General features: G+C 40.2%; 1 protein-coding gene across 2 annotated transcripts in view; it reads left to right on the top strand.

The window, feature by feature from the left end:
* Nucleotides 1-26134, top strand: part of LOC127545356 (E1A-binding protein p400-like) — a 135537-nt gene that overhangs the window by 69071 nt on the left and 40332 nt on the right. For both annotated transcript variants that reach the window (XM_051972580.1, XM_051972579.1), the window contains exons 12-31: nt 406-460; nt 3393-3482; nt 4531-4638; nt 7121-7308; nt 7640-7817; nt 8162-8298; nt 8756-8925; nt 10215-10389; nt 11075-11211; nt 11749-11935; nt 12121-12287; nt 15401-15540; nt 15941-16183; nt 17232-17396; nt 18756-18923; nt 20850-20935; nt 21446-21741; nt 23676-23878; nt 23972-24141; nt 25180-25376. In XM_051972580.1, coding sequence (XP_051828540.1) covers nt 406-460; nt 3393-3482; nt 4531-4638; nt 7121-7308; nt 7640-7817; nt 8162-8298; nt 8756-8925; nt 10215-10389; nt 11075-11211; nt 11749-11935; nt 12121-12287; nt 15401-15540; nt 15941-16183; nt 17232-17396; nt 18756-18923; nt 20850-20935; nt 21446-21741; nt 23676-23878; nt 23972-24141; nt 25180-25376 — 3260 coding nt within the window. The remainder of the gene's footprint in view (nt 1-405; nt 461-3392; nt 3483-4530; nt 4639-7120; nt 7309-7639; nt 7818-8161; nt 8299-8755; nt 8926-10214; nt 10390-11074; nt 11212-11748; nt 11936-12120; nt 12288-15400; nt 15541-15940; nt 16184-17231; nt 17397-18755; nt 18924-20849; nt 20936-21445; nt 21742-23675; nt 23879-23971; nt 24142-25179; nt 25377-26134) is intronic.

Genomic DNA, 26134 nt, shown 5'->3' with positions numbered 1-26134 from the left:
AAAGAAAGGACCAGGACAGACCCTTGGGAGTTCACCCATTATATTTTCCTTTTAATTGTTTGATAGCTAGATATTTTCTAAGATTAATTCTCCTTGACTTATAAGTTTGACATAGTTGAGAAAGTTTCCACTATTTAAAAAATAAACATAATTAAAGAACTGGGATAGAGTAGGAATGTGTTTTAATATTAAAATTTAATTTGTATATGAATTGTTACAGAGATTTTATTTTATCTAAGCTTCAAATAAAAATTTTGATTCAATGAAATGCTTTAAAAAGAGAGAGAGAGAGAGAGAGAGAGAGAGAGAGAGAGAGAGAGAGAGAGAGAGAGAGAAATTGATAATGTTTACTCACTGCTTTTTTGTAGAGTGATAATGGAGTTTCCTTTTTTTTTTAAATTGTAGATTTTATCGCCAGGAAAGAAGAGAAAGGCAAGCACATCTTTGACTGATGAGGAAGGTTTGTTTCTTCAAAGGCTAGGTTTCTGCATGCTTGTATCTTTGTTTTTTTCCATTCATTCAAGTATAAAATATTCTATTTTCTCTCATAGGGTAAAAAAAAAATTATTATTAAGGATCAGTTTTGATAGTTATTTTTTTGTTAGTTGATAATTTGGCATGCATAGTGCCACCATCTTTTCTCCTGCCAACTTTTGTTTATTAGTCTGTAGAAGTATTAGCAGGAGAGAAATATTTTAATTGTCAGTGCCAGAGTGGTGGCTCTTCCTAATCTAGGAAGAACTGAACATTGTTATTATTCTTTAAGTAAGTCTTTCAGTAAGTATTTTTTCAAATGCTTCAGTAATACACTAGATATGTTTATGAAAGAAATTTAAGACATCTTTCAGGAATTTAAAGTTTAGTTAAGGAGATAAAACTGACACATATGAAATAAAGAGAGAACAATGCCACCTTAAACTATGAAACTAATTGAAATTACAATAGGAGTTCAAAGAACTGATTGATTGGGATGATTAAAAGACTGTTATTTGGAGGAAAGTGGGATATGTTCTAGTTTTACTTAGATTGGGAAGATTGGGAAAGAGGAGGGGAGGACAGGTGAGAAGGAGGAGCAATAAGCAGGAACCTTCCTTAATCTTTCTTCAGGACACTCTTAGAATGATTACCTTCATTATACAATTTCAAGATAAGCTTTTGGGGTTGATATCCACACCCTTCACTATCTTGATCATAATTGACTCATTTTACATTTCTCACTACCCCCTAATATTCACTATAGTTGGGATGTTTTTTTTTTTTCACATATCAGAGTAATCTATGTCAGCTCGATTAAAGTGATACCCCAAAAGCTGTTTGAAGCTAAACTGGGCCTGAACATGTAGATTATATTTATTATTTGAAAGATTGAAATCAGTGATACCAGTGATAATGACCAAAAGTGACAGGTGGGGCAGGAAGTGAAGGTTTTGGTGAAATGGAAATGAAGAAGGACATAGCTGGTCTGGCAGACCAAAGGAAGGAGTTAAAGGTGACAGATTGGGTATGGGGAAAAATATTTTTGACTTGACTGATACATTGTTTTATTCTTGTTTCTTCTACAAGTACAGTGATAAGGTAATAGAAACCCTGGAAATGCTAGAATATGATGCAAATCAAGGATCAAAATTTACTTCCAGTTTAGTTTTTTTTTTTTTTTATTTAATAATAACTTTATATTTACAGAACCTGTGCTAGGGTAATTTTTTTTTACAACATTATCCCTTGCACTTGCTTCTGTTCCGATTTTTTCCCTCCCTTCCTCCACCCCCTCCCCAAGATGGCAAGCAGTCCTATATATGTTAGATATGTTGCAGTATATCCTAGATACAATATATGTTTGCAGAACCGAACAGTTCTCTTGTTGCACAGGGAGAATTGGATTCAGAAGGTAAAAATAACCCGGGAAGAAAAACAAAAATGCAAATAGTTCACATTCGTTTCCCAGTGTTCTTTCTTTGGGTGTAGCTGCTTCTGTCCATCATTTATCAACTGAAACTCAGTTAGGTCTCTTTGTCAAAGAAATCCACTTCCATCAGAATACATCCTCATACAATATTGTTGTCGAAGTGTATAATGATCTCCTGGTTCTGCTCATTTCACTTAGCATCAGTTCATGTAAGTCTCTCCAAGTCTCTCTGTATTCTTCCTGGTTGGTGATTCCTTATAGAACAATAATATTCCATAATATTCATATGCCACAATTTACCTAGCCATTCTCCAATTGATGGGCATCCATTCAATTTTCAGTTTCTAGCTACTACAAACAGGGCTCCCACAAACATTTTGGCACATACAGGTCCCTTTCCCTTCTTTAGTATCTCTTTGGGATATAAGCCCAGTAGTAACACTGCTGGATCAAAGGGTATGCACAGTTTGATAACTTTTGGGGCATAATTCCAGATTGCTCTCCAGAATGGTTGGATTCGTTCACAACTCCACCAACAATGAATCAGTGTCCCAGTTTTCCCGCATCTCCTCCAACATTCATCATTATTTTTTCCTGTCATCTTAGTCAATCTGACAGGTGTGTAGTGATATCTCAGAGTTGTCTTAATTTGCCTTTCTCTGATCAATAGTGATTTGGAACACTTTCATATGAGTGGTAATAGTTTCAATTTCATCATCTGAAAATTGTCTGTTCATATCCTTTGACCATTTATCAATTGGAGAATGGCTTGATTTCTTATAAATTAGAGTCAGTTCTCTATATATTTTGGAAATGAGGCCTTTATCAGAACCTTTATTCCGGTTTAGTTTTAAATCTCATTTTTGTTTGCTTAATAACGAGAACTCTGTAGCCTAAAGAAATAATATAGTTATCTTTCAAAGCTTAGTGAATGTGAATAAATGTTTTCTTTGGGAATTCAGGCACAAGACAGTAGATTTTAGAATTTTAATTTAGCAGAGAAGTCAAGAACCATTTTTTCCCAAATGGTTTTATATTTTAGGCTTTGAATTTTATATCTTTTGTGTTTAAGATGTATATGCAATTACATGTCTTCATAAATAAGATTTTATTTCTTTGTATGTAAAATGGCCACTTGAATGTAGTACTCCTAAATAAGAATCTTCAGTTTCATGAACTGAAGATTCATATGAGCTAAGTTATTTATTCTCAGTGTACCTCTGTATTATAGTCTTTACTTCTTCCCGTGCTGCTGGGTCATGCCATTGTTCAGGTGTAATTTTGGGTGTGAACTATTCCCCATAGAAGCACTGTTCTCCATTGAGATACATTTATTATGCCAAATCTAGAGTTCTTGCCCTCCCAAATCTCCTTCCTAAAAATATGAGGAAAAGAAAATCTCTTGCTAGTGTAGACATGGGTTCATAGAATCATATAATGTTAGAGCAGTAGTCTAATTACACTCAGTGTTTTCTTTTGTGTTTAGTGGAAGATGAGGAGGAGACAATTGAAGAACAAGAATCAAAAGAGGCAAATATAAACCATCAAGCAGAGCTGTGCCGCTTAGTCCGAGAAGGTGAGTGATTAGAGTTAATCATAGTTTTGTTTTTGAATTGCCCCAGTGATTTTGTTATTCATGTCCATTTGAACTGTAATGCCCTAAAAAAGACCTAGCACTATTGATAGCAGTTGTTTATAACAATAGATAGCAATAAACCATTGCCTATAATAATTTATTTGACAAAAGAAATAATCTCTTGAATATGGAAGTAATAATCTCTTGAAAAAGAAATATTTTTATAGTTTTTATAGTGCTGGTCGTCTAGAAGCAAATATTTAAGGAGATGAGATGTTCAGTAAATCCCGTTTTACTTCTTCCCTGAAGAAATGAATGGATAAAATAATTTGATTTCATTTTCAATATTTTCCCCCCTTGAAATCACAAATAATTCGGATAAAAGCAAGTTGAACAGATTTCCATATACTATATATCATTAGCATAATTGGGGGAAGTCTTTCCTTGTTGGAAAGTATGGGTCCCATGATAGCTTTTATTTGTGTTGCCTGAGGACCAGCCTAGCTAAGTTTGAAGGGGTTTTTCTGCTTCTTCATTGGAATGGCTCATGAATTTTGTGGCCACTGCAACTTCTGAAGACCTGTTCTGCTCTAAAGGGGGTATATTTTATATGAGTTGAGGCAGGGTCCAGGGTGACATCATCTGTCCTTGAAGTAAGAAATAATCAGGAGAGTGTTAGAACTAATCTAGTAACATTCATAAAGACAAATTAAAATTCCTGAGGTGATCAGTGACATGTATGTAAACCAGGTAGTGAATCTTTCCAAAAATCTCTTAATAAAATGTTAAATTTTCTTTCCTGGCTTAATCATTGTTTATAAAATGCCCGAATTTCCCATAATGCCATTGGAAAAAAATAGAAAATATTACTTTTAAGACTAGAAAGAAAGTGGTTGTTCTGAGTTGACTTTTAATTCCATAGTTCTTTTAGTCCAATGAATGTGCCTAAAAATAAAGTCTGCCAAGAAATGTTTCTGATTTACTTTTGTATCACTGTGCTAGGCAATGTAAGTGAATGATTCCTCATTTTTCTTTTGGCATTCTTCAGCTGAATTGCCTTTGGATGATTTAGTCAAGTTATATGAAGGTGCTTTTGTGGGAAGTTTCAAATGGCCACAGTCTGTATGTGACAGTGAAGAGACTACTAGTGAAGAAGGTAAATTCTAATATATTATTTAATTAAAAGACATTGCATTTTTCTCTTTTAGAAAGTTGTAATAATCATTTGTATCCAGAACTAATAAAATAGTTTTGTGTGTGTGTGTGTGTGTGTGTTTCTGCCAGGAGTATATAAATTACTTTATATAGGATCATTTATTTTAATCATTTAAGTTCAAATCCAGTAAAACTTTTTTCAGCCTAATTCAGTAAGCATTTATTAAGTGCCAGACACTTGGAGACAAATGGAAACAAAATGGGAACCCCCCCCCCAAAGAAAGATTCAATTTCAGAATCTCTAGCTTTAAGGAATCAGCCCAAGCCCAATCTCTTAGCTAGATAAGGCCTTTATTAATTTTCTTCCTAGTGTCCTTACCTCCTAGAAATTCTTTGCATATAATTTGTACTGATACATGATGTTTCTTGTCAATAGAATCTATGGTTCCCGAGGGCAGGCACGATTTTGTTGCCTGACTGATGAATGGGGAAATCAGGAAAAGGTTGCTATAGGAGGCACCGTTGGATTGGGCTTGAAGAGAGGTAGGGACTAGCAGTGGAGCTGAAGAGGAAGCGCATTCCTGGCAGGCTGCAGAGAGGCAAGGGGATGGGATGGAGACGGGGATGGGCGTCAGCCAAGGGCCTTGTTTGGCTCCAAGGACACCAAGCAGAAGAAGGTGAAATCTGCCTGGAGGGAGAGTCCAGAGCCAGGTTGTGTTTGCTGGGGAATGATTTACGGATTTTATTGATTTCTTTGTATTTCTATGACCTTATTTCCCAATATTTTCTGGAGGGGGCTGTCGTCATAGCTCTTACTTATACTGGCACTTGATCATTATATTTTCACAGCCTGTTGTTGAAATTTTTGTGTGTGTGATTTGGAGTCAGACCATGAAGGGCTTTCAGTGCAAAAAAGGGTGATTTTCTGAATGAAGGAGAATGGCAGGGTTTCTAACTGGAACGATCCAGAGACTTCCTGGGGAACCTAGACTTACCTTCCTACCCGCTTTCTGCCACAGCTAAGGCAGCCCCCTTTTTTCTGGGAGATGCTCCCGGCACGGGGGAAAGGGCAAAGTCCCCGGTCCCCAACCCTGGTGGGCTGTGCCCCCTGGGCCCTCCTGCTGGGGAGGAGGGAGGACCGCAGCGGCAGTTTCTGTGGGGGGCCACCTAGCCTCCGGCTAGGCCCGGAGGGAGACAGGGCCCGGAGGGAGGCAGGGCCCGGAGGGAGGCACGGCCCGGAGGGAGGCAGGGCCCGGAGGGAGGCAGGGTCCGGAGGGAGACGCGGCCCGGAGGGAGGCAGGGTCCGGAGGGAGACGCGGCCCGGAGGGAAGCAGGGCCCGGAGGGAGGCGCGGTCCGGAGGGAGGTGCGGCCCGGAGGGAGGCAGGGCCCGGAGGGAGACGCGGCCCGGAGGGAGGCAGGGCCCGGAGGGAGACAGGGCCCGGAGGGAGGCAGGGCCCGGAGGGAGGCAGGGCCCGGAGGGAGGCGCGGCCCGGAGGGAGGCGCGGCCCGGAGGGAGGCAGGGCCCGGAGGGAGACGCGGCCCGGAGGGAGGCGCGGCCCGGAGGGAGGCAGGGCCCGGAGGGAGGCAGGGCCCGGAGGGAGACGCGGCCCGGAGGGAGGCAGGGCCGGAGGGAGGCGCGGCCCGGAGGGAGGCAGGGCCCGCCTCAGGGGCAGCTCAGCCGAGTTGCTTAGGTCCTCCACAAGAGTGCTAGGGGGCGCCAGAGCACCGAGCCTGGGTCAGGAAGACTCGCCTGCCTGAGGTCAGAGCCGGCTCAGACCCTTTGGACTGGGTGATGCTGGGCGAGCCACGTCACCCTGTGCCTCAGTTTCTTCCTTTGTGCAATGAGCCGGAGAAGGAAGAGGCCAGCCTCTCCAGATCTCTGCCAAGAAACCCCCAGAGGGGCCATGAAGAGTCAGATACAATTGGGGCCTAAATGAAAATTTTGTTTTAGTTCTTAAAATGGCGTGGTTAAAGAAGGTCGCGCTAATTGGGCGATGCAGGTGTAGAATAATCTCTGTGCGTTACAAGGTACGTGACCTTCTAGTGGGGATGAAGCCGGGGGTGGCTGGAACCCAGAGGCCTCCGATGCGGAGCCGCTGCGGGCCCTGGGCCAGGCCCTTGACCTCGGTTAGCCTCGGGCCACTGGAGAAGAAAATGGGGAACCATTTTTGCCAAGAAAACCTCGTGGGCAGTGGGTCCTGGAGAACTGGGCCGTTGGCATAGATCTGCTTGGGGGCCCTGGAGGGGCCGCTCTTGCTTTGGCTCCCGGCGGTCAGCTCCAGCTCCCCAGACCTCTGCTTTCCACCTCACGCCCAGGCGGAGGAACGTCTTATTGAAACCTAAATTGTTTAGATTTGGATTTCAGCAGGCAAGTTCAATACTTAAATTTCATGTAAGTTCTTGTGAGGCACTTTAAAATGGCAGAGCTCATTGTCCTTATTAAGCAGTGACCCACGTATGTATCATATTTTATCTTCTCTAGACCCAGAAGAGACCACCGGTGCCGGAGAAAAGAAGGAAGTCGTGGTCATAGATTCGCTCCTCAGCACTGGGCAGTATCGAGGGGCGGAGAGGGCCAGTCCTGGCAAGAAGCAGGCCAGAGACATCGCAGAGGTGGTGGCGGCCGCAGAAACCCTGTTACCCAAGGGCAGCGCCCGCATCACAACCGCGGTACGCCTGGGGTTTGGCGGCCGGTGCAGGAATAGTCCGGCTCCTCGGCTGGCAGGCTGGCATAGACGGCTAGAAATAAAGCACTGTCATTGGTGTTTGTTAAATCCTTCATGGAGGTCCGAGGACAACCCTTCGCTCCTCTGAACAAGTATCATTTCGCTTTGTCAGTTGATTGATTTTTAAAGAGAGATTAGTTGTGACATTTTTCAAATATATAAGCCAACAGTATCTGTTGAACTAAATTGAGAAGCATCTATGCTTTTCCTTTATTAAAAAAGAAAAAAAGGTAGTCACCAGAAATTGTGGGATTATTTTTTCTTTTCTTGAATAGGTAAAGTTCACTGCCCCATGCTTATTATATGGGGTTCTCAGAGAGTACCAGAAGATTGGGCTGGACTGGTTAGCCAAACTCTACAGGAAGAATCTCAATGGCATCTTGGCTGATGATGCTGGGCTTGGCAAGACGGTGCAGGTTATTGCCTTTTTTGCACATCTCGCGTGTAATGAAGGTAAGTAAATCTGATGTTTAAAGGTATTTGACATATTGTCTGCATCTTAATTTCCACGACGAGATTTTACTACAAGTACTCTTTATATCAAAAAGGTAAATTGCTTTTAGTAGCTACTATATATTTACAAGATAAATTATAGAGTTTCAAATATACATATTTAAAATTTACTTTTAGAAAATATGGATTTCTAAATTTCTGAAAGAAATGTTGATTCTTTTAGACAAGCAACAAAACCTTGATTATATTGGGGTTTTCTGTTTATCTTATTTTATCATGTTTTGATTTTTCTTATATGAACGTTATCACCTTTATTCCATTCCTTGTCTCTGTGTTTGTTGTAGGTAACTGGGGCCCCCACCTCATTGTGGTTAGGACTTGTCATATATTGAAGTGGGAACTTGAATTGAAACGTTGGTGCCCTGGTTTGAAGATTCTTCTTTATTTTGGTGGCCAAAGAGAACTTAGAGCAAAGAGACAGGTATTGTCTTCTTGGTATGAGAGTATTTCTTCTTTATTACCACATCTGCTTTTTCCATTTTCTTCTTTACCTTCCAGTAACCAGTTCTTTTCCATAACCATACATATATAGGAGAGAAGCAGAAAGTAGACATTGCAGAAGGAGAGACTTTTGTTAGAAACAGGGGCACATTTCTCAGTATGGAATGGATGACCAAAAGAGGTTGGGCTGTCTCTTTTCCGGGGAGTATAAGAGCTGGAGAAATCCTCTAGTCAGTTTTAATTTTGGTCCGTGTCCTTTGGGAGGGTTTCTAATGAAAAGTTTAAAGTGATGGTATCAGTGCCCTCAGAGGCACTGGCTTCATCAGGTTTTGTGGTAGCATTTGTCTCCTTTGAAAGAACTGCTTGCCATGTTGTTTAGGGTCATTGCTACAAGTCTGGAATGTCTGCTTCATAATTGATTACTTTATTTTTGGAAGGAATGGACTGAACCCAACAGCTTCAACGTATGTATCACCTCCTACAAGCACTTCTTTAAAGGGCACCAAGCCTTTGCCAAAGTGAGATGGAAGTACCTGGTTGTCGATGAAATGCAGCAGATCAGGAACATGACAGAAAAACACTGGGAGGCACTTTTCAGTCTCCAGAGGTCCGTCTGACATGTATAGTATTTCTTTTCCTCATGAAAATTACTGAAACCATTCTTCACCCCTTATTTAAAAGTGAAGCAAAAATACAGGTGTTGGAAGAATTGTGATTGAACATTCCCATCAAATATATATATTTAGGTGTGTGAATACACCCTACTAGGTGGGGATAAAATGCCAACCATTTGAAATATATACTTACTTCAAATTTCCTTTCAATTACACTTTTCTGTAGCATTTCTTTAGGGCTCAATTTTTATATTTTATCATATAGTAAATATAAAGATTATCTCATACACTTTTAACAGTGTATAATCTGAGATGAATAGTCTATATAAATAATACATATAAGTTAAGTAATGAAATAGTATTTGTCTGTTCCCCTTCCTTCTTCTCCCAAATGTCCACATTTCAGAATCCCTGCTTTTATTTAAAAACAAGCAAACAACAAATTTTAGAAATGATAAATGACTAGTTTTTGTATATTTATTTATATATATACTCTATATATGAGAGTATGGTTAAGTTAAATCCAAAGGAAATTATTCAGAGTTTTCTGAAAGGGTTACTGTTGGAAATATACCTATGCTACACTTTATCTGGAGATCTCAAATTTAATGAAATTCAGTTTAAAAGCATTGGGATCAACAGTGTTTTAGAAATGAAAAATGTTGTTGTTAGGTGAACTAGTTATTAAGTAGACAAGCTTTATATCTTAGAGTGTAAAAGAGTACAAGAGGGGTCCTCAAACTTTTTAAATAGGGGGTCAGTTCACTGTCCCTCAGACTGTTAAAGGCCTGGACTATAGTAAAAACAAAAACTTTGTTTTGTGGGCTTTTAAATAAAGAAACTTCATAGCTTTGGGTGAAGGGGGATAATTGTCCTCAGCTGCCACATCTGGACCATGGCTGTAGTTTGAGGACCCCTGTATTACACATTTGGGGTGAAAGTATGATTCTGAATGTTTAATAACTTTTTGCTGTAGCACTACTGGAAGGTTCAGGAAAAACTTCCTGTCCTGTAAACTTACTTTTTTCTGTCAAGAAATAGCTAAAAGAGTTAAAGCTAACATTTCTGAAAGATTTGTTTTCCTAAGAGTAATTGAACTGATCAAACATTAGGCCTGAGAGTTTACTGAGCGGTTAAAGAACTTGATAAAATGCACATAGAATATTGATTGTTAGCTTTTTTTTTTAGTCCCATTTCTTACTGCTAATATTTGTCAGAATAGGAAGGATTTCTGAGGGATGAGAATAAGACTAATGAATTGTTTTATTCCTCCTTTTCACAGTCAACATCGTTTGCTCCTGATTGACACGCCTTTACATAATACCTTGATGGAATTGTGGACTATGGTGCACTTTCTGATTCCTGGGATTTCAAGACCATATTTGGATTTTCCAGTGAAAGCTGCTAATGAAGAGAATCAAGATTATTGTCATAAACTTGTCATAAGGTTGCACAGAGTATGTCAAGTTTTTTTCCTCCCTCTATCACTTGCTATGTATGGATTATTGTTAGTGTTCTAAGGTTTGCAAAGGGTAGGCCACCTTGGTACAGTATATAAGTGAAAACATAGTACATGACCCAAAGACACTTTTCTAGAAAGAAAGAAATCAAGATAATTTGTGTGTGAAAAACAGAATTTTAGTTAGATGAGAATCTCCCTTGACCTTATTCTCTTCAGGGATGAATCAATGAAGGAGCTAAGATCTAGAGTAGACTTAGAAAAAGAAAAGGAAGTAGCTTAGTAAATATAAAGGAAAATGGTTCTTTCAGATTTAGGGAGCAGTGTAAGAGAAAGCTCAGCATCAGGAAGGGAATCAAGCGAAGTTTTGTCTGTCTAGAGTCAAGTAAGTGACTAGAGGAGTGAAAAAGGAAATAAGAAGTTAGCCGGTTCTGGGAACCTCAGTGAATGTGTTCAAATCCAGAGTGAGATACCCAGGAATCATCAGTGACAAGAGTGATGTGTTCAGTGCTGCAGGTAGGATATCAAAGTCACTCACTCTCCATGAACTAGAAGTGTTCAGGCTTAAATAACAGCTTATATAAGCAGATCAGCAATCTAGTCTGTTTATGTGAATCTAGTTTTCTTTCACACATTACGATGGATAGTAAGGATTTCTATAACAAAGTTGTGTATTTTTCTAGATGATACAGCCATTTATTTTACGAAGATCAAAGAGAGATGTTGAAAAGCAGCTCAGTAAGAAATACGAGCATGTGTTAAAGTGTCGCCTTTCTAACCGCCAGAAGGCCTTGTATGATGATGTGATCCTCCAACCAGGGTGAGGCCTGCAGGACTCCATCACTTCCTTCTTTGTCTTTCCTTTCCCAAAACCTTGCTGAGGCCTGGTCCAGAGAGGGCATCCTGCCCATCACTGACAGCTGATGCTTGGGTAGATGGGTGGAGGGTCCCACCTGCTATGTGGTCATGTGTGGTCCTGGGCCGCCCTCTGCGCCCGCCCAGCCAGCTGGGAACCCACATTCTAAGGATTGTAGCTTTGAGGCAGAATGACACAAATGCATGATTGTGGGTGGAAGAATGGAATCTAGAATAAGGGCCTTTTAAAATAAGTTTTGAGGGGCAGCTAGGTGGCACAGAGATTAGAGCACCAGTTCTAGAATTAGGGCCTGAATTCAAATGTGAACTCAGACATTTGACACTTACTAAATGTGTGATCCTGGGCAAGTCACTTAACCCTGACTGCCTCACAGAACAACTAAATAAATAAATAAACAAATGAAATAAAATAAGTTCTTCATGTCCAATCTGATCAGCTAATGGAATGAAGACTGACAGGATCCTCTTTCTGTGTTCACAGAACTCAGGAAGCTCTCAAGAGTGGACAGTTTGTCAGTGTCTTACATGTCTTGATGAAGCTGCAGAGGATCTGTAATCATCCTGACCTCATTGACCCCAGGCTCTCAGGTGCTTCATATGTGCTGGAAGCCCTCGAGTTCAGGACTGCTGCCGCCATTGTGCAGGCACTGGAGCGTGGGCTCTGGAAGGTGAGTGGGATGTTTGCCCATTGCCCACTCTGGGTGTGCTGTTGTTTCCCCTGATGAGGGATGGTCCCCACTTCATTGGTGACATCCTGTAAGTCAGTGGTTGACTTGTAACCTGTATGGCATTTGGACTAAATGTCATTATTGGACATTTTGAAAATAAAGTCTTTGTTTTTGTTTTAATCTAGGACACTGACATGTCTATATTTGATCTGATTGGGGTAGAAAATAAAATGACGCATTATGAAGCCCAGGTGCTACCCAAACAAAAGATAAGCAGGAAGCTGATGGAGGAGATCTACACCTCACCTGTGCCCCAGTCAAGGCCCCGGCCTGTCAAGATCAAGCCCAACAGGTAGGCTCCACTGCATGGGAGAAAGCTCCCTGCTGTCAACTAACGCTATTGGCCTCTTGTATTTAAGTGAGAAAAGAGGGGGCAGAATTCAGGAATGTGACCAGTTCTAGGAGTCATAGGAGTGAAAGGGAGAGTCTAAAGGATCTAGATTTGAGTCTCTCTTTTGAGACTTATGGTATGCCTCTGGAAAAGTCTCACTTGTCCCTCTCAGTGAAATGCCAATGTACCTTGAGTAGGGAGAATGTCCTCCCAGGGAATTTCCTGTACAATGAATTGTACATCCTGATCCCAAAAAGGTTGGATGACTACATGGTCATATTCTTCCTGCTTTGCTTTGTGGGGTCTGGTCCTTCATCAGTTGGATCTTAGACTTGAATGAGGACAGGGTAGAGTGAAAGTTTTTATGTATAGGAAAGCCAGATTAAGCCTACTATAGGGGCTTTAGCTGCATCAGTTTTAGAGTGAGATACTTTCCAATCATAGATTTCTCTACTAGGTTCAGTCACCAGTGTCTGCAGCACATAATGGGACAAGTGTATTTACTCAGATGGTTCTGAATGTTGCCAAAGCCCTTCTTTTTTTTTTTTTTAATAACTTTTTATTGACAAAACATATGCATGGGTAATTTTTTTTTTTTTTACAACATTATCCCTTGTATTCCCTTTTGTTCCGACTTTTCTTTTCCCTCTTTCCATCCCCTCCCCTAGATGGCAGGCAGTCTTATACATGTTAAATATGCTATAATATATCCTAAAAACAATATGTGTGCAGATCTGTACATTTCTCTTGTTGCACAAGAAGAATTGGATTCAGAAGGTAAAAATAAACTGAGAAGAAAAACAAAAATGCAACAGTTTACATTCATTTCCCAGTGTTCCTTCTCTGGGTGTCACTGATTCTCTCCATCATTGATCAGTTGGAACTGAATTAAATCTTCTCTTTGTCGAAGATATCCACTTCCATTAGAATACATCTTCATATGGTATTGTTGTTGAAGTGTATAATGATCTCCTGGTTCTGCTCATTTCACTCAGCATCAGTTCGTGTACGTCTTTCCAATCCTCTCTGTATTCATCCTGCTGGTCATTTCTTACAGAACAATAATATTCCATAACATTCATATACCACAATTTACTCAATCATTCTTCAATTGATGGGCATCCATTCATTTTTCAGTTTCTAGTTACTACAAACAGAGCCGTCACAAACATTTTGGCACATACAGGTCCCTTTCCCTTCTTCAGTATTTCTTTGGGATATAAGCCTAGTAGTAACACTGCTGGATCAAATGGTATGTACAGTTTGATAACTTTTTGGCGATAATTCCAAATCGGTTTCCATAATGGTTGGATTTGTTCACAACTCCACCCACAATGCATCAGTGTCCCAATTTTCCCACATCCCCTCTAACATTCAACGTTATTTTTTCCTGTAATCTTAGCCAATCTGACAGGTGTATGGTATCTCAGAGTTGTCTTAATTTGCATTTCTCTGCTCAATAGTGATTTGGAACACCCTTTCATACGAGTAGAAATAATTTCATTTTCATCATCTGAAAATTGTCTGTTCATATCCTTTTACCATTTATCAATTTCTTATAAATTAGAGTCAATTCTCAATATATTTTGGAAATGAGGCCTTTATCAGAACCTTTAACTGTAAAAATGTTTCCCCAGTTTATTGCTTCCCTTCTAATCTTGTTTGCATTAGTTTTGTTTGTATAAAGGCTTTTTAGTTTAACGTAATCAAAATTTGCTATTTTGTGATCAATAATGATCTCTAGTTCTTCTTTGGTCACAAATTCCTTCCTTCTCCACAAGTCTGAGAGGTAAACTATCCTATGTTCCTCTAATTTATTTATAATTTCATTCTTTATGCCTAAATCTTGGACCCATTTTGATCTTATCTTGGTATATGGTATTTTTTAAAATAACTTTTTATTGATAGAACTCATGCCAGGGTAATTTTTTACAGCATTATCCCTTGCATTCACTTCTGTTCCTATTTTTCCCCTCCCTCCCTCCACTCCCTCCCCCAGATGGCAAGCAATCCTTTACATGTTGAATAGGTTACAGTATATCCTGGATACAATATATGTGTGCAGAACCGAACAGTTTTCTTGTTTCACAGGGAGAATTGAATTCAGAAGGTATAAATAACCTGGGAAGAAAAACAAAAATGCAAGCAGTTTATATTCATCTCCCAGTGTTCTTTCTTTGGGTGTAGCTGCTTCTGCCCATCTTTGATCAATTGAAACTGAATTAGCTCTCTTTATTGAAGAGATCCACTTCCATCAGAATACATCCTCAAACAGTATCATTGTTGAGGTATATAATGATATCCTGGTTCTGCTCATTTCACTTAGCATCAGTTCATGTAAGTCTTGCCAGTCCTCTCTGTATTCATCCTGCTGGTCATTCCCTACAGAACAATAATATTCCATAACGTTCATATTTGGTATATGATATTAAGTGGGGGTCCATGCCTAGGTTCTGCCATACTAATTACCAGTTTTCCCAGCAGTTTTTGTCAAATAGTGAATTCTTTTCCCAAAAGTTGGGATCACCAAAGCCCTTCTTGACAATTGTCCCCATTCATCTTCTGCTAATACTGTCTCTGCAGTGACTTTGACTTGCAACATGGATTAGGTAGAAAGCAGGACCTCTTTGCTTTGGGACCACTTTAAGGTCATCATGACCTCTTTGTTTTTCTTTTGGTTTCTGATCTTCCTGTCCATCCCTTCTTTTGGAAGAGTCAGATCTGATGAGCACATTCTTGTTTCCAGACCATCCCAAAGTGATGGCTAATACAGCTGGAAAGATAGAGGTGGAGCCCCATTGCAGTGGCATTTAAGGCTGCTTTTCTGTTCCCTGAAAAATATTGTCAAGTGGAAAATCATATGCATGAGATATACAAAATAGGTTACTTCTCTCCTATTGCATAGATTGTATTGGGTGTGACTTGGATGAGATACAATATAAAGTAATCCTTGATATCTTTAATGTGACTGAGAATCATACTTTAAAAAGATCAACAAGAGTCTGTTCTCATTTACAATGGGAATATTTTTAATGTTGTCTAATTGGCTGCTTTTTGCTAATTCTGGTTTTCAGGTTGTTCCAACCAGTGCAGTATGGACAGAAGCCGGAGGGCAAAACAGTTGTTTTTCCAAGCCCTCAAATACAGCGTATGGTCCCCACAGCCCCCAGAGGCCAGTCACAAGTGCGAGGAAGATCCCCCATTGTAGATCAAAGTAAGAAGAGGCACTGTTATATTGCAGACTATTAAAATATGCCAAAACTCTGACAATGATAGGTCTTAAACTATCTTACCAGGTCTGTGCAACACAGAGCTTACTAGCATTTTGGTAGTGTATTGGCAAATTCTACTTTAGGAGTTCTAAGTGGTGGAATATGGACTGGGCAGTGGCAACTACTACTCAGGCCCCATTTCTGAATGTGCTTTGGCTTAGATTATTAATCTTTAGCAGGCAATTAGATTGGGCTTTTGTAAAAAGGAGTTATTCCCAAAATGGATATTTTGTAAGAATGTATCTTAATATCAGCTTGAAAAGTTTCTTTTAAATTCAAGTTGTTTAAAGTAATAGTTGAAACCTCTAACAGCTTTGCCCAAACAAACCTTATTGATTACAGCGGCCGCAGCACAGTTTCAGACATCTCAGGCTCTTCCCGGTGCTCCAAGACACCAGCCAGCAGCGACCTTCACCACAGCAACTAGCACAGCCAATCCTGTGAAACAGCGGGGTCAGAACTCGGCCCAGGCCTCCCAGCTAGGCCAGACCCAGCCCCAGCCCCAGGCCCCCTCGCACACCATCCAACAGAGTGTGCTTCCTCAGAGGCTGGTACTGACCTCTCAGGCCCAGGCACGGTTGCCTAGTAAGTGGCCTCCCCTTTCCAGGTTCCTCTCATTGATTTCTTACAGTGAGGTTAAGTTACCATGCACCCTAAGATGTGTTCAGCCATTTGTTTCCCACTGTTTCGATCCAATGCACTCACTTCATTGCTTTTGTCAATCTGAATCTTAATTGGGACAAGAAAGGGTAGGATTTCAGGCAATTTATTTTCCTACTTCTGCATGTTCCTCTATTGGGAGGATTTCCTTCAGATCAAATACTTTAGCTTTTTTTCCGATTCATTTATGTTAAATACTGATTTGTATGGGAATATTCTTTTAATCTAAGATGTATTCATTGCAAGTGTTATAGAAGGAAGGAAGAGAAGTAGGGAGGGAGGGAGGGAGAAAAGAAGGGAGAGAAGGAGGGAGAGAGAGAGGGAGGAAAAAGGAAAGAAGGGAGGGAGGAAAGAAGGAAGGAAGGAAGACAGGGAGGAAGGAAGGGGGGTCAAAAAAGTGAAGGAAGGAAGGAAAGGAGGGAGGGAGAAGACTCTGTGGGAAGGTGTGAGGCCCTCTTGGTGGCATAGGTGTTGCCTTCACAGCCGGAAGGAAGCTGTAATTCTGTTATCGGGGAGGTGCACCTACAGTAATGTCTGTGCCTTCTGTGTCATGGATTGGATGATTTTTTGCTGTAACTTTGCTGTAGCTTGGTTTCACCAAGTCTGTCCTATGCCTGCTTAGGACAGCCCTGTCTCATCTGTCTGATCATGACATCATAGCCAATTTGCTTTGGTGGCAAATTTTGAAATTTCACGGCTTGATTATGGTTTTGGTTTTTCTTTTTAATGGCAAGTAATTCATTTTAGTATCTATTTTTGTTACATGGTGTTATGTGACTATTCAAGTAGATTTAATAATGTATATCACATGGGAGGATGGAGACTTTCAGGGAAAGCTTCCCCTGAATCCCAGACTGACAAAGTAATGTTCTCAATATTGTCATAAAGGCGTGGGGCTCCTGTTCTGTTAACTGACTAACCTAAGAATTATTCAAGCCATCGATGCAGTTTACTCTGTTTTTTTCTTTTTCAGGTGGGGAGGTGATGAAGGGTGCTCAGCGGGCTCCTTTCGCAGCAACTCAAGGCAGGATAGCTCAGCCAGAGAGTCCCGTGACCCTGCAGTTTCAGGGCAATAAGTTCACCCTGTCCCACAGTCAGCTCTGCCAGCTCACTGCTGGCCAGCCTCTGCAGCTTCAAGGTGCTGTCACCTTCGAGGGGCCTGGGGGGGAGGCCTCTGTCAGAGAGGGGACATTATCCTAAGGAGCGCCTCCAGGCTGTTCTTCCCAAGACATGACACCTGCCTTGTTTGAGGGCATTTTCAGAGTCTGTTACCTCTTAGAAAGCAGGCAATGCAGAAACGTTTTGGGAAGGATTTTAACTGGAAGATGACTGCCCTTCATTGGTCGTCATGAAGGACACTAGCTAGAGCTTCCCCAAATGCATGTGGTCTGGTACTGGGGAGGAGCATCGGATAGGTTCTGATGTGGGACGAGAAAGACTCAGAGGGGTGATAGTGCTGGGGCTTGAGAGGAACTCTCTGAGGAGCATGCAGCCATAAAACATTGGTGAGGGAAGGGGCCCTAGAGAAGATGTGGGCCCCCAGGTGAGTCTCAGGGATGTGACTCACTCGAGCTGGTCCTGCTTCTGACCTCCTGCCCTGAGACTCAGGTCTACTGACCTTCCCACATCTGCCCCTCTGCTCCCCGTGTCCTGATGAATGGCCTTGCCCATAGCTGTCTCTCATTTCTCTAGATGCTGGAGGGGTTTTGTGGGCTATCTTTTGTCTTCTATGGAAACAAGTAATAATTAGGGCCTCTACATAGCATTTTTCCTGTCTGTCTTTATAATATCTACTTTAGCAACAGTAACAATAGCTACTATTTATATAGCACATGCATTGACACTTGGGCACTTAATAATGCTGACAGACTGAGAATGTCCCCTGGCCCCTTAGTGCCACCTCCGTCAGAGCTCTGCCAGTGAGTCCTTTGGACTGGCTCTTTCCTCTCTACTTCCCCCTCCATTGTTTTGTGCCACTCTGCTCCAAAGATGAATGAACAAGGCTGCTTCAGTGCCTCCAGCCTCTTATGTTGGAAGCTATTGCTTTTCTGTTGCCAATAAAGTAGGATCTAATCTTTTTGATGAACTAGATTTAAAAAGTAGGCTTTAGATAGCAGTATTCTTTCCAACATATATTTCAAACTGTTTTCCTAATTCTGAATTTTTTTAATGCTCTCAAATAATTGGAAACCTATGTGAAATTGTCACAGTAAACAAGGATATATAGAAACAAAATTTGTTTAGAAGAATAGCAGATCAGAATGAAGCTAATTGGGTTGAATAATAAAACGTGTTCCTTTTATTTTCCTACCATTTTGCCATTGTATTTGATAAATAATTGATGCAATGAATTGATATAAAAAGTTGATAGCATTAAGATCATCAGCATCATGTTTATTTTAGGTTAGATAGTCTTTAAAAAGTTATTCTTTGTCTGTTAAAGTAATTGATACTTTCTTTTTAAATTATGACTCTTCATTAAACTGCTTTATTGCAGGAAATGTTCTTCAGATTGTTTCTGCACCAGGACAGCAGTATTTGCGTCCCCAAGCCTCTCTTGTTATGCAAACCATGCCTCAGACTGGAACTGGGCAAAATGCTCCCAGCACTCTAGGAAATCAGCATCAAGGACATATGCTAGGTTCTACAGCAGTTGCTCACCAAGGTAGGTCACTTTCTTAACCAGGCCCGGCCTGCTTTAAGTCTTAGTTCCACATTCTCAGATGAATTGAATCCTTTTATTAGATAAAAATTTTATGCAATAAAACTTTTTCACATTTTAACCATAAAGTTATTCTAGAGCTCCAGAATGACATCAATAACTTATTCATAGTCATAACATTCTTGTGAGAACATGGAAGGTCAGATTCTGTCTCATGGAGCTTGAGAAAGGATGGGATACCCATCTGTTAATTCATTCAACAAACATTTCTAGGCATTACTTAGCAGTAAGATTAACTGTATGCAAGTCAGTGAATTAAATCCTGTGTGGAATACGATGAAGAAATAAACATGGGTTTTATCCTTAAGGTGCTTAAAAGAATCCTACTAGATTCTGTGAAATTACTCACAATCAGTGGTGTTGCTTCAGCAATTGATCTCAGGTCTCCTGATTTCCATTTTATCAACCATGTCATCTCAGTGAAATTGAAGCACTGTAATTATACACAGTTACATGTGAGGTCTTACCCAGGTTTTAAGAAACTAACTTCCCAGGTAGAAGGAGAGACAGAAGGGATCCAGGACAGGCTCAATAACAAATCATCAGTGAGACATGACAGTCAGAAGAGCCTGTGGCTGCATCTGGACAAGATGGAGGTCATGATAATCCCGCAAGGGTTGATAACCCCAACCCTGCTTCAGACAATCCTGCAGACATGGGTAAACTGGTGACCCAGATCTTCCGCTTGGCATTTAAAACCCTTAGTGCTCCTTTTGTGTTCTGTTTTCTTTCATTGCCTCTCCCTTCCCCCAACACCACCTCCCAACAACTATAGAATAAAATTGAAAGCACACCCAGGGAAACAGTAACCTCAAAAATATTAATAAGAACATGAGGCAATACACAAAATCTAGACTTCTTGTTTACTGTGCAACAATATTGTCAGGTGGTGAGGATCAGTTTATTTCTCCTTTCCCTCTGACCCACCAGCCATTATAATGAAGTCAGGTTCTGAAACTTTTTAAGGAGCTGGAAGGTTGGGGGCAGGACAGGAGAGGAAGAGGAGTTATTAGACTGTATAGTTAGGCTTGTAGAGATCATTCTTTGTTCAACTGCAGAGCTGGCTTCTGTGGTCCCTAGGCTGGGATGCCTTCCTCTTTCTCTCTGCCTTTTGGCTTCTTTGGCTTCCTTTACCTTCCACTAAAATCCCATCTTTGACAGGGAGCCTAGCCCAGTCCTCCTTAATTCTAATGTCTTCCTTCTCTGAGCTAGTTCTTCTTTATCCTGTATATGGATTTGAACTCATGTGGAGCCTTCCTGAGTCCAGGCATAGCAGGTACTCGCCACCTACCCTTCCCATAAGCAGAGGCTAGATAACAATTTGTCATGGCTGTTGTAGAGATCATTCTTTGTTCAACTGCAGAGCTGGCTTCTGTGGTCCCTTTAACTCTGAAACTCTGGTTCTGTGAATCTTGACTTTTTAAAGTGAGAATTATATGCAGTGTACCTTTTTAAGTTCTTGTTCTATAAAGGTGTTCTCTGATCTTAAATAACAGCATTGTAAATGATTCCATCAGCTTGTTAACAAGACATAGCATCTTGTGTGATAGTATTAGGGAGCAGAGCACCAATACACAGAAAGGTCAGGTCCTTCATTCATTCAACAAACATTCCTAAACACTGCTGTGGGTAATGCCCTGAGGGTGCCGTTGCTGGGAACATAAAATAAAGTAAAACATGATCAATGCCTACAAGGAACTTACAATGATGTAATTACAACTCAGGGGTGGTGAGTGACTCCCATTCACTCCAAGAGGTCTCTGGATTCCTACTTAGCAGTCTTGTTACCTTAGTGAAATTAGAGCATTCTAATCATGTTTGGAAGGGGAAATAAAAAAACAAAACAAAACCCTCCTCTTTATTTCTCAGCTGGTACACCCAGCAGAACTGCAGTTGTTAACCTGTCTTCTGGGGAACAAAGAATCATATCCAAATCAGCAGGAACTCAAACCCAGGTAATTGTTTACTTGGTATTAAATTAAAGTTTACAAATATGTGGAGTTTTTTTTTTTATTTTGAACTTTAAAAATATCAGTTCTATGGTTTCATTGGTGTAAGGAATTTCCTCCAGGGGACCTCCTTCTATTACACTCAACCCCATCTCGGCAATTTATAGTTTTAAAGAGTTACTTAGGTGTTTGAAGTTAGTCACACAACCAATATATGGCAAATGTGAAACATTTAGTCTTTCTTACTTTGAGTCCAATTCTTAAATAAAAGAGTTAGATGATTAAGTGGTTTTATCTGTCACAAATTTTGCTGAAAATTCCAAGTATTTGCTAAAATTTAAAATTTTACATTGCATAATTGTTTTTTTCATGAAGTGACAAGTATTAAAATGTTGTTTTAATATATCAAGCAGCTTAATCCCACTTGCCACTGTTGATCATTAGCAATTTTATCTTATTGCATTTAAAAAAAAAACATACTTTTCTATCTTGTCTCTATCTCTGGGGTGGATGAAGATATCATTGGCAGAAAAAAGCAGACTTTTAAAAGAGCGTCTCGATAGGATATTTTCTGGCAATGAACGGCGTTGTTCCAGAGCTCCTGTTTATGGCAAAGATGTGTTGGGAATTTGCTCATTATTTGGGGAAAGGAAGGCACCTCAGCATTATTACCCTGCAGACAAATGGAGGTGGGCCGGCTTAGTGAATTGTTGTCCTTCCTCGGGCACACCAGAAAGTTCAGCAGACCCATTGCAGTATCTGAGACTGACATCACATCAACAGAATGAATGTCTACAGGATGCCATTAAAAGGTTATCATTTCTAGATGTTCTTACTGTCATGTGAATAAACTAAAAGAATCAGTAATATTTTCTAGTATTTAGAAAACCTGTTTTACTTTCATGAAGTTTTGACAGAAAATGGATTTTTAGAAATAAGCATTATACTTTTCTCATTTTTGTTGAGGAGTTTTAAAAAACCCAACAAAACATTCTGTGCTTATTTCTGCTTTTTGGTTGGTCCTAAATAGCTTGTACATTTTACTTATGTAATTATGGAGAGTTTTGGAATTTTTGTGATTCAGTTTTTAAGGTAATCTGTAAAATTGAAACACATTAAAGTACTTATTATTGTAGCCATGTTCTATACATTGAAATGTACATTGAAATTGAAATATTTTGAGATTAAGCCAGGCTGAATGAAGAGTGTTTCTTGTGATAATACAATTCAGAGTTTTAAAAAGTGTTTTGAAATGTAAACTTTCCTACATACTAGTATTTTATGGTTTCTATGGTTTTTATACTTGCCATAAAGTAAGCTCCAAAAAAAGTTTTGTGATTAGCAGAATTTATACTGTTTTTGAGTTAATGTTTGCTTCACGTTGAAGGGCTGAATTTTAGAGGTCATTTTAGGTATATGCCATTTTCCATGTTCATTCTGATAATTTATATTTAATTATTTAATGAACATCAGAATTCATCAGTAAGCCACCCATAATAATGTAGGTGAAAGCTTGTTAAATAGTCCCATAGTCACTCCAAGTGTCACTGTGAAGCCAGAAGTGCTGTGCCATCTACCCTTCTCTCTGGGATCTGTGCTCACTCTCTGAATGGCCCCATATGCATCTGGCAGAAGTTGAAATGAGCCCCAAATTCAAGTTTTAGGTTTCTGTAATGTGTGGGAGAATTTGCAGTATTTCATAAAATTAAATTATGTGACTAGATCATCCCCAAGGGATGGGGGGAATCACAATCTCCCAGATGGAATTTCAGGATCCTTGCACAAATGGTTTGTGGAGTACCAGCCCCTCCCCCCCAGACACTCCCAGGCCTTCCCTGCATGGTCCCAAGTAATGACATGCCCACTGACAGGGGGAAGAAACTGATTTATCCAAAGGGAATCAGGCTTACAGAGGACCATAGGCAGTAGTGGCTGGCCACATAGGACTTAATTGGATTCTTTTCTGCCGTGATGGAGGATGGAGAAAAGAAGAAAGGAGGAGAGCCTGCTCGTCCTTGCAGCCTGGTTGAGGGGAGGATTAGCAGGGGTCCGGGTTTTCTCCTCTTCCCTCACCAGTCAGGCTGCAGAGCCTGAGTGTCTGCTGTTGGGGATGGTACAGGGACCCTTCCTCTTCTCTTTAGGGAGTTATTGAATTCTGCAGATGACATTTGTGAAAAGCATGATCCAGAAAGGAGAAGGTACTTATCTAAGATCACACAAGTAGTGAAATAGCAGTAGTGGAGTCAACATTTGAATCCAGCTCCTTTGCTTCTAAATCCAGTGTTCTTGCTACTATGTGCCCTACCATTCTGAGTCTTATGCTTTGGCTCTGACCTTAATTCTTGATGTCTATGTAACTTTCAGAAAGTTGTCTAACCTTTCTCAGTTTTTGTATTAATAGGAATAACATCCCTCCCTAAGTCTTAGTGACTAAGCCCTGGGGAGACACTTGGAGGTAGAGTTATTGCCAAAAGGAAGATATGAATCTTGGTCTTCCTCATTCCATGGCAGGCACCCCACAGAGGATGTTGTTTCTCTTCATGCAAAGATGTCATGAGCTAAAATGTTTCTGAATATGATAACATACAATGGAGCACAATGACAGCCTTCAGCTTAGTCATTTGAAAGTGGTGGGGAGGGGAAAGACTAGGGCCTTTGTAGTGTTTGGTACAACCTCTGGCTGACTTTAGAGTCTCCTGAGGGCTCCTCAGGGACTAATGTGTTTGGGATTTGACATTGTCCACAGGGTGCTCCGAGTGCTTCCAGCCGTGATCGCTGCACCCCCCTACCTCTGCATGTCAAATCCTTCTCCATCCTACAGCCAGAAAATGAACCTCTTCAGACATAACCTCAAGCTGGAGCTGGCTCCTTATTTACAACAACTGCAGCGGATAGCAGCTCCTCATTCATTAGAATTCCCTGATCTCCGGCTGGTACAGTGTGATTCAGGTATGGGGAAAAACAAGTGCTCTGGGTGGTATTGGTTTGGCTAACTAACAGCTTTCTGACTTATTTTTGTCTCTCTTATTTCATTTAAAATAGGCAAATTAGAAGCTCTGGCAGTCTTGCTGCAGAAACTGAAATCAGAAGGCCGGCGAGTACTAATTTTGTCCCAGATGATTTTGATGCTAGATATCTTGGAGTTATTTTTGAACTTTCATTTCCTTACATTCATCAGAATTGATGAATATGCCAGTTATGAGCAGCGTCAGGTGAGACATAGTTAGATTTTAAGCTATTCACAGGGATGAACCTATATGAGCACTCAGTTGAAAACCCAGAAATAATCAAATAGTAATGATAATGATAATAACAACAATAATACTTCTGTAGGGTATTGAGGCTTATAAAATATGCTAAATCAAATGCATAACTTATGTAAATAAGGGGCCTAAGAACCTAATGAATAGTGTGGAGGACGAGAAAAATCTCGAATTGGAAACACGGAATTCCTTTTACAAAGCCTTGTTCCTGAGTTCTCAAGTACTGCATCCAGGGGAAACATGAACTCTGGCAGCTTCTTCCAGGCTCAAGAGGCTTCCAGTCTAATCCTTATTATGCTGCTAGGACCAACATACCTGAGTCTAGAGATGCTAAACACTAGCTGGGTGTTTGATTGAGAGGGATTTTGGTCCTGACAACTCTAACCCAAATTTTCAAGCTATAGATAAAGGTGCTGCAGTCTATTTTGGTGGAGGAAATATCCAAACCCACAAAATGACAGATCTCTGAAATGTTGTATGTATTATGCTACACTGCTAAGTATTCCATGTTACTTGAATACTGATAGATAGTTGGGAAAATTGGGCAGATAATTGCCAAAAAGGAGGAGACATAGGCTTAGAGAAGAGCAAAAGCAAGGAACTTTGGAGGGTGAGGTGCCATCCATTGTAGAAAGCAAACCAAAGGGCATCAGAATATTTTCACTTCAGAAGTCCCAGTCCTCATCCACTCCCACCTTTCATCATTTTCTCTTTGCCACCCGTCTCTTTTGACTTACTGTCTTATTGTGAGAATTAGAAGCAAGAAGGTTGTCAGGGACAGATATAGCTTGTGAGACCCAGTCTGAAGTTATGTGTTTAAAACCTCAACTCTTGGACCAGGAAATCAGAATACAACTGTACAAATCCAAGAATTATTTTACATTATAACAGTTTAAGAGGTCTTCTTATTTGCATTTTAGGCCAAGTTTAGGCCAAACTTTATATTGTTAATAGCATTCAGTACTAATTATTTTTTTCTTCATTTAGGAACTGATGAAGAGTTTCAACAGAGATAAGCGGATATTTTGTGCCATTCTTTCCACCCACAGTCGCTCTACTGGTGTCAATCTTGTAGAAGCTGACACAGTTGTATTTTATGATAATGACTTAAATCCAGTGATGGATGCAAAGGCACAAGAATGGTGTGATAGAATTGGAAGATGCAAGGACATCCACATATACAGGTTGCATATAACTGCTTTTCCATATTTTCTTTTTCAGTTTAAAATTAGGGATTGAAAACATATAGGAAAAAATAATAAGTAATAACTTACTATACTAATGTGTTACCTGTGGTTATTGTTATTCTCTTCAGCAATGCAAAAGGAAACTTACCAAGCCTGCCTGCCATCTTGTGTGACTCTTGTTTCTGTCTTCCCTTTCATTCAGCATGGAGGGTGGGTTTCTATCTAAGATGCTGGTTGCCTTCCTCACTTCCTCTTGTTATAATTTGAGTGGAATTTACAGACTCTGTTATTCCTTGTTTTCACCACACGGCCAGCCCATCTGTTTTTTCAAGTATTTGTTTCTTTGATGACATCTTTTGTTCCTTTGTAATTTCTATTTATGTGTATTGTAGCTTGCTCACACGCAGTCACAGGTTGTTCTCAGCCTTTGAGTGATGCTGATTTTTAATTCTTTGTAGTCCATAGCATTTCTGACTTACAGTACCACCAGAATATAATGGGTCTTGGTTTCATGTAGAAATTTGGGAGATTGGTAAAGAAAATTTGTGATTTCTAAAAATAATCCAGCCTACCTAAACTCTGAAAATGGACATTGATTTGGAGCCAGAATTAAATAAGAGAAGAACATATTCATCTATGAGTAAAAGAGGGAAACAGTAGTACTGATTATCTAGTAAAAAAAAAAAGATATTTAAGAATAAAATTCTTAAGTACATCAGAGTTGTACCCTTATCCTTTTCTTCTCCCTATATATT

Source organism: Antechinus flavipes, chromosome 1 (assembly GCF_016432865.1).
Source record: "Antechinus flavipes isolate AdamAnt ecotype Samford, QLD, Australia chromosome 1, AdamAnt_v2, whole genome shotgun sequence".
In the NCBI taxonomy this organism is placed as follows: Eukaryota; Metazoa; Chordata; class Mammalia; order Dasyuromorphia; family Dasyuridae; genus Antechinus; species Antechinus flavipes.
The sequence above is the reverse complement of the archived record's forward strand: the minus strand, read 5'-3'. Positions and strand labels throughout refer to the sequence as shown.